The sequence below is a fragment of the Chroicocephalus ridibundus genome, chromosome 2 (assembly GCF_963924245.1).
Source record: "Chroicocephalus ridibundus chromosome 2, bChrRid1.1, whole genome shotgun sequence".
NCBI lineage: Eukaryota > Metazoa > Chordata > Aves > Charadriiformes > Laridae > Chroicocephalus > Chroicocephalus ridibundus.
Genome location: NC_086285.1, coordinates 144428203 through 144437284, shown reverse-complemented (window position 1 = coordinate 144437284; position 9082 = coordinate 144428203). Strand labels below are relative to the sequence as shown.

The window sequence follows — 9082 nt, the reverse complement described above, 5'->3', positions numbered from 1 at the left end:
ATATACACAATAAATGAAACCGGGTACTCCTTTGAATTTTACAGTACGGAAAACAACATTTGCAGGAAGAATAGGTCTGTGTCAATACTGCCATTAAATATAACGCAAAGGTCGCATGACTCATAACTCATACACCAGATGCAAGACTTAAACATTCCCGCTTTTCTCAGCAATAGATCTGGTCCGAGGATCAGCCTCATCAACAGCCTATTTTTTTGTTTTTGGTCTGGATTTCTAAGATCTACTAGATGTACTCTGTAACATCGAAACATAAGCAAGCAGAGATAAAATGAAAAGCATACAAAAGTATATCACAATGGAATTCTCAGTATTAGGCCACATGATTTATTCAGTAGTGTTTATGTTCCCAAATTACAATTATGTCTATCCATGTAAGACTACAAAAGTTACCATTAGAATTGTCTGTGCTTATAAAATACCAACATTTTCTTTTACTGTTATATACTCATTAACACCAGTCTGCGACAAGTTACATATAATCATAGGCACTTCAAAGGCTTTAAAAGACGTTTACAACTTAAATGCATTTTTAAAGAACAAAAATTTAAACCCCTACGTGTACCTTCAAATTGCAAATAATTAACAAATACAGTGGCCATAGAAATCTGCAGCAACTTCTCAAAATACTGTTAGAGTCTTTGGGTTTGCTTAGGTTTGTCAGTAGCTTACTCCAAATCTTCCTGACAGGAGATTTGTTTAGTAAGAATACGACTATACAGTTTGTAGTAATAATCCAATTTTACACATTAATTTGCTGTTACAAATCTCACTGAAGCTACAGGTACGCTGAGAAACAATGCAAAGTGTAAAATTGATATTCTGACACTTAAATTTATACAAAGTGGAGGTTAAAGTTTACATAGCTGAAAAATTACATTTACACTAAAAGTTACTGTTATCTGAATCATCTGAAGACAAATTGCACCATGACAACTACAAAAAGGCATTTTTTTGGAAACAGATAAATTAATGAAATAAAAACTAACTTGTAAGATCAATCTGAGACATGCCGACAAAAATTAAACAACTTTCATTGAACCATAGGATAAAACAATCATTTTCATTATTTTATATTTATGCATAAAGTTTTAAAAATGATTCAGTGAACATCAATGGTTTTATAAAATAATGCTTTGCCACTGTTATTCACAGAACACTGCAAATGTTAAGTTTTAATTTTACATTTTTAAAGGAATACATGAAAAGTTTTAAATACAATGGGATTTTATCATAAAGGTGCCGTAATGGCTCTTTAATGAAAAAAAAAAAAAAGAATCTTCATTATTCTATGCAAAAGCTTTATTTAAAAAAGTTCAGTGATCTCATAAATAGAGACACTAAATAGGAATTTTATGCATAAAACTCCTTAGTAGGTGCCTTTTGATAGGCAGCACAGGATGGTTTACGTTCACCAAGGTCGTAACTGCCTTCATCCTTCTTTCTCATGCGGTATACCAGCAGCAGGATAAGGAAGATTGCGAAAAGAAAACCGATAACTCCGCCAGCAATAACAGCTGTAATCAAAGAAACAAGAGATTCACAATATGCCAGAAAAACAAGTTTAGCACCATGTTTCTTTTTCATCTCACACAGAGTTTGCGATTGTTTTCAAATCACAGAAAAGGGATCCCATTATGCAACTGTCTTGATTATTAGTATCCTGAAATATATTCTCAGAAAGCCTGTTTGTGTTTATAAGGCAATCATTTAAAAGGACATTCCACCTACAAGTGAGCGATCCACCAACTCACAGTTCTAAAAATGGTATTAAAAATTTTCCAAAACCTCAATTAAGAAAGCCACCCATACTGACAGAGCATGAAGTTGTCATCATTTATAATAGTAACACTTAAGTTTCTTTCAAACTCATTTTTCAACAGTTAACTTTTTCAGCCTTAAAAGAACTATTTTGTTACACCAGTTAAGAAATAAGTTTTCCCTTTTCTCCATCAGTTTTCACTCTGACTCTAGACTGAAATGAATTTCCTATTGACGAGTAATAGGAGAGAACACTTCATGGAGTTGTAGGAACCGAGTCATTACATTCATCATGTACTTCCAAGCACGTAGAAAGTATCAACTCCAACTAGACTTCAAGAGCAAACCTACATGCTTCCACTGATGTGGATATTAAGGCTATTTCACATTCTGATGCTCACAGGAAGATGTGGTCCGAAACTGCATGACTTTCATGGCTCCCAAGACCCGTTCCGAGAACAAGCAAAAAAAAGTATGTCTGTAAACACTGTTCTTATGCCAAAAAATCCTCGCATGCAGTGAAAACATTGGTGGCCAGCCTGCGCCTCCCGAGGTTATGCATGGAAATAGACACTCCTGCACCCTAAGGACAGCGCTCATCCATCCCCCTCCATCCACTCATCCCTACCATGAGCTCCTCCCAGGCAGTGTCCATCTGCACCAGACGGACCAGACAGCAATGTGCTCTTAGGAGCGTGGGTGAGAATTAAATTTCTGCACCGCAAGCATCAATCCAAACTGCAACTCCCTTTCTGAGCTGTAGAAGCTCCATATATTCAGCAGGCATTATTGAACTTGTAGGCATCAAAGCAATTAGCAAGACCTCACTATTAAAGAACTTCAGAAGATGCCCATCTCATTCTCACCAAATCAACCACTGGCTACCCCCTACAAACGTGTTTAAGAATCTACCAAGAAAACACACATGCTGAGTTTGCATTATTTGATACGGATCCCCTCTGTTTTCTGTGGTGTTTCCAGGAAGATAGACCTTGGCAAGCAATGCCTCACCTGCCAGAACTTCTGTTCTCTGGAAGAGGTTTTCTGAATGCTTTTCGGTGAACACATCAGTGTCATCCCCTGGCTCATCACTCTTTTTCTTGGCATCTATCTCGGGCTTTTCCTCTTTATCAATTTCTTCAGGTGACTGTGGCACAAAAAGGAAAACAGAGCATTGATCAGAGACAGGGCGCACTGCAAGTCGGCACTGTCACTGCCTGTCACAGGCAACCACGAAGCTGTGGCTCCACACGCGTACTCCACCATACCCACAAACACAACACATGGGAAGCTTTCTGACCGCAGAAAGCCACACTACACACTGTAACTGGATCTATCTGTCGTCACAATGTCGGAATGAAAAACAACACTATCCACGAGTTTAAAACCCTCAAAAGTATATTTAGCAAACAGCTGTTAAATATTGCCTGTGTTTATTAGAATAACGGCCTCTGAATGAAATAAGAATTCTAAAACTAACACATCAGGTATGTTATATTCAGAACACCTTTGAGGGTAATTTAGACAATTACTTATGGTGGTAGAAGGAAATACTGAAATAGTAAATGGAATGTGGCAAGTGTTCAAACTGCAGCCCAACCACACAACCCTCTCCTTTGAGAAGGGAAGTTTCATGCAGAATTTTTGAAGAACTCTTTGAGAGATGTAAAAAAGCTCAAAGGTGTCATGAGAAACTGTCTTGTGTATCATGAGATATTCTTTTTTGCATCTCTCCTTTCATCTGAAATCCAGACATCCCTACGCAGACTTTCTAGTAGGAATGAAACTGAGCAGCTCTGTAGTCATTTAACAGGCTGCAGTAGCATTAAGTAAAGTTTGGGGGGGCTTTTAAATCCATATATATCAAACAAAGTTAACATCAAGCCATCAACGGGGTACAGCAGAACCATTGTAAATGGTGTTGCTCTCCAGCCACGCACCTTTGTTTGTGCAGGCACCTTGGTCTGCATTTTCACCGTAGTGGTCTCAGCCCTAGATGCATCACTAGTTGTCGGTAACTTTGGAAGTGTTCTGGATGTTGTTATTACTGAACTGTCCTCATCTTCTTCAGCACCTGGAGACAAAAGAGATGACATTTCGTTGACCTATGAAATTCTTCCAGACCGATCACATTTTTTTATTTTTATGTATATTATGACACCAAGGTCAAGCTGCTTGGACAGCCCACCCTAGGCAAATGGCCTAGATGACAATGACTGCTAAGATAAAGATGCAAGTGCAAACACACTGTGACCCAAACTGCCAGGGGAATATTTGCCCCAAGTGATCCCAAGAAAGAGGAAGGGGGGACATCAGCCAGATTAAGCAGCAACCAAGAAATTACCGCAATATTTTTGAAACAGAAGGAACCAGCCTGAAAAGAAGTATGAAAAAAACCATAACACTTAACGGGGGGAGAAACCCTGGAGTGGAAATCCCTGGAGTCAGGGCTGGTGTGACCCTGTCTGACATGGCCCCATGGCACCAGGGGCTCTGCTGGGGCTGGGCGGTGCCATCCCCCACCCCATGGGTGCCCCCAGCAGCCACCTCCAACTCCCCCATGGCCACCACGGGGGCACCCCCGGAACTCATACCCCAGGGTGCAGGGTCACCTCCTGGGAGTGGCAGGCGGTAATGGGGCCCCTGGGATCAGATGGGGCTGGGGGCACCCTTGTCTCCCACAGCAGGGGTGCGCGGGCAGAGAGTCCTGCACACCCAGATGATGGGGGGCTTTCACACCCCACAACCTGTGAGAGGGGAGGGTGTGTGTGCACACAAATCTGTGTGTGCGTGTGGCACACGTTGGGATCAGTTATAGAGGGGGGTTGGAAATTTATAGTTGCGTGTCACCATTTGGTAAGTGGCTGGTATTGTGCTTATCTGTTGTATTGCTGATGTTAAGCACAAAGGCATAGTTCAATGGTTGCCAGTTAATTGCATATCATAAATAAATCAATCAATAAACTTTATCCTGACTTGACTTAAACCACATGAACTGAACAGTTTTTCCCTGTAACACGCTGCTTCAACAACAAAAATCTCTCCTCTACAGCAAATCTGTTAAACCCTCAAACATAAAAAAGCAAGTAGTTTCTGTCTTCAGGAAGTCTGCTATTACTTTATACTTCAGTCACTAGGAATTCACATGTTTTTAAACTTCACATAATTCAGAAGCCTTTTTATTTTGAAATAAAGAATAAGAGGATAGAAAACTCCCTAAAGATGACCTTAAATTTAATTTCCTCCACATTCAAAGTCCTGCTGGAGTCTGAAGGCTCCTTTAGAATAAGATAATGGACATGTCTAATAAATATCCTTTAGTGATACTGGAAGGAAGAAGACACAGACAAGAGAGTAAATTATTGCAAGGCTTGAAAGAGGAAAAGAATCAACCTATTCTCGGACCACTCCTTAGGAATCTCAATGTGTTCTGCTCGTTACAGACACCGGATACCCAAGTAACTATTGGGTAATAAATTCAGCAAACGTGCATAAGAGTAATTCCTAACAAATAAAAATGTATCCTCTTACAACAGACTAGTATGACTCACTCATTCCAAACAGCCTTTTTATCTTATTTTTGTAAAGAAAGGAAACAGGCTGAAAATATGATCACAGTAACCAAGTTTTAAACTCACAATTCAGAATTATATAGATTTGGCATTGAAAGGAAGGGCATTAACAAGACAATAACTACAACAACTTCTGTATTGTGGAAAGGAAAATTTGGAATCATTAAAAAAGTACTACATTAAAGCTACCGGCACAGAATAATACTGGAAAAACCTTCAGAGACAACACAATTACAGTGCAACCACCAGAATAAAGACCTCACAACAAGAATCAGGTATTTTCCTGAAATGCTACTTAAAGATCAAAAAACCAACATCCTGCTTCAAAACAGAGATGAGGAAAGGCATCCAACAGGAAAATTTTTCTGGCTTTGCCTCAAGAGTTTTCTTTGAGAAATAAGGGCCCAATGGATAGCTCAGCCTGCTTTACCTTCCAAAGTTCCTCCAAATTACACAAGACTTTCAGAGTCAAGGAAATTAAAATTGATGATCAGATTAGAGATCTGATAGAACAGCCTTTGAGAGTACAGAACTTTATTTTCTTCTTTTTATGAAATGATAAGTCCCATTCAATCACAACTGCTCCTCCAAATCCTTAAATGCCACCTTCACTTCAGGCAATAGTTGTGTCTGCCAGATAAAATGGCGAACGTTACAGGTCTGAACATCGCTGTCTATGGAGGACGCAGATCTCCAGTCTCTCAACAAACGTGCGACTAATCTAACTCCTGGACTAGTCGCTAGATTTGCACCAAAAGGTACCCAACTCCTCTTGCCGTACAGCTTCAGGAGCCTCAGGGGAATCCTGACAATCCCCAAAACATTGGGGCACCTATTATTTAGGCCTGACTCAGGTACCTGCTCATCCTCATGGTTTCCGCTTTCTAATTAGCTTTATCTAGACAGGTCTCTTGCTTGGCATGGAGTAAGTCTAAACAAGGGGAAGGCACTTCCCTTGCTAAACTGACAGTAGTATCCTCAGAATTACCCATAAATAGGATTGAGTGATCAAAAAACCTCTTTAATGCTCTCCAGAACATAGAAATACCATTTTACATAGTATCATGTTCCCTAAAAGGCAACAAAAAAACCAGAGAACTATCCCCCTCCCTGAATCCAAATAGGATTGGAAAGGACTCCCTTAGTGAGGACACCAGAAAAAAACCCTGCCGTAATTAAACCCGTAACTATCTCAGTGGTAAAGAGTTGAGAGCTCTCGACCATTGCAGACCATCTTTTATCCACTGTAACTTCTTCAGGACAACTGCTATCTTCATAGTGGTCAAAATAGCCTAAATTGTGCTGTAGTATTGGAAATATGTAATATAGCCCTCAGTGATGTGTCTATTCACTGCCCCTTGGATGACAGGAATGCAAATACTTTCACACTCTTGGTGCTTGAGGAAACTTGTCAGGAAATCAAGACTGTGCCAGCTTAAATCATTATATACTACAAAAAGCCCACAGTAGTTAGCACTCTTACTTGCAAAGCAGCCAGTGATTAACTCTTCCTACCAAACAAATCCAATCATTTCAACTTATCTTTTGGGATCATGTTTGCTTGCTGTTGCACATCGCACTCTGCGAGTACTATCACCACAAGCAAACTTGTCATGAGGTGGGCACACACATACCCACTATCTCTTTCATACCTTCCATCTCCATCATCAATGTGCCACATACCAGAATGATGTATTTTTAGCTGGCTTATCTCACTCCCATTCACACGAAAAGCCCCCAATGCAACCCTTAATCAACACAGCATTAGGCAACAAGAGATGACACTGTAAACAAAATACTAGTCCCCTATCAGGGAACTGCAGCTGAAATACACGGGGACAGTGGAAGGATGTTGTGTCTCTGGTAATTCTCACCTGAGGAGGGGAAAAAATCCAACAAAACTTGAAGAAAATAAAAGGAAGAGTCCTGACTATAATGAAGTATACTGAAGATTCTGTCCAGCACAACAAAAACACACTTTCAAACAATATCACAGTATGTTTTTGTGTTGAAGGACCTGGAGAACCAGGCAGTCAATGTCACAAAGCATGCTTGGGGCTGGTGTAGCAGGTGGACAGAAGAATCTCTTGCTCCAAGCAAATCTGAAAGGCACATATGAGTCGGGCCGCAGAAGGCAGAAAAATTAATAATACTTGCCGTGTTGCCTGCACCATGGGAGGGGAAGCACAGCAGGAGAGGGTGTGTCGCCCCAGCTGGAGTGCCTGCCGGGCGCACTGCCACCAGGGCCAGGAGCACCCAGCGTCGGCCATGGCCCCCGCGGCAGCTCCTGTTCAGCACCAGGGAGAGCGCCCGTGCCTCCCCCGCCTGGAGCCATGGTCCCCAGCCACGCCACCAGCCGTCACCCAGCCCCACGCCACGCTGCCATCGGACTCCTAGACTGCTTTCCAGCCTTACGAGTGTAACTCTGGCTTCCCATTAGGCCAAAAGCCAAAGCAGATCTGCTCTTGTGCTTCTTGGAGAAGCTCTAGCCCCACCACCATAACCTTCCTCCAAGAACAGTCCCCAGTCACAGTATCAGTCTAGACATAGTTCAACCTGAGCTAACCTTCTCAACTCAAGCTCATGAGAAATATTAGGTTGCAGAAGAGAAGAAGGGGAAGGAAAACATGCATCAGATTCTAATACATATTGCATAGATTTGACTACCAGGAGTAACTTAAGACACAAGAATCAGTTTTCAGAAGAACGTGTAGATAAATCTAATAAAGATGGTGGCTTCCCTTAACATAAAGGTAGTCATGCTGCTTAGCAGCTACTTCCAGGTACCTGCAAGACCAGGGCTCAGTTAAGATCTTTTATGCTAGAGGAAAAAGCAACAGTAGTTTTAAAAGCCTTTCAAGTTGTATATAGGCAGGAAAACTTATTTTTACTCTTTTATTATTATGCAATATACAAACACCTACACTAAAAAGAGTGATGACAGACCGAGGCATCTCCTCAGAGATGGAGACTGCAAGAAGGAAACAATGGACTAATTAATTCACTACAGACTTTCTGATGTTGATACAGGACAACCAGGAAGCAGGCACGGCCCCTTCAGAAAATGTCAACTGAAGGATTTGGACTGAACACTTGGGCAGGCAAACCTCAGTAGCTGAATGCACATGAAGTCTAAAGAGACTATGAGAGGAAAAAAAACAGAACACCATCACCTTTTTTTTCCTCCTTAGAAAAAGCCCTCAGACAATTTCTAGTTTGAAATGTGTCATGCTTACAGTGACATTTGTCCATGTTAATGCTACTTGCAGACCTGCAAGGGCATTAATGGTGGTGCTGACAATTCCTGTTTATCTCCATAGGCCTAGTGGCAGCTAACAATTTTCATACCAAAGAAAGGAGTCAGCATGTTGTCATCTTGGATCTGTTGGCTTTGAGTGCAATTACATAGCAAGAAAACCACTCTTAAGTGGGAAGGCTCTGCCTGCTAGGAACACTACATCACTGAGTATCAAGTTGAGAGAGACATATTCAACACAATGTGAGAAAAATTTATCATCGCTATATCTGCAGGACACTTTCTACTTCATAAAATGGAGATAGTAGTAAGTATAGGGTGAGCAGGGCAAAGAGGATGCTAATTTGCTTCCCTCGAGCTTTTTTTCTTAAGTCAATAAAACTGGGCTCACAGATTGCTTAGAAGATTATTTGAATTTAGACTTCTTCCTTTGTTCAAAAGAATTAGATTTTGATACTGTCACATGAGCTCTCTG

General features: G+C 40.9%; 1 protein-coding gene across 1 annotated transcript in view; it reads right to left on the bottom strand.

The window, feature by feature from the left end:
• Nucleotides 1-322: 322 nt before the first annotated feature.
• Nucleotides 323-9082, bottom strand: part of SDC2 (syndecan 2) — a 59868-nt gene continuing 51108 nt past the window's right edge. The window contains exons 3-5 of the mRNA XM_063327241.1: nucleotides 3720-3853; nucleotides 2791-2926; nucleotides 323-1535 (exon numbers count right to left, since the gene is read on the bottom strand). Of these exons, the coding sequence (XP_063183311.1) occupies nucleotides 1372-1535; nucleotides 2791-2926; nucleotides 3720-3853 (434 nt within the window). The 3' untranslated portion in view covers nucleotides 323-1371. The remainder of the gene's footprint in view (nucleotides 1536-2790; nucleotides 2927-3719; nucleotides 3854-9082) is intronic.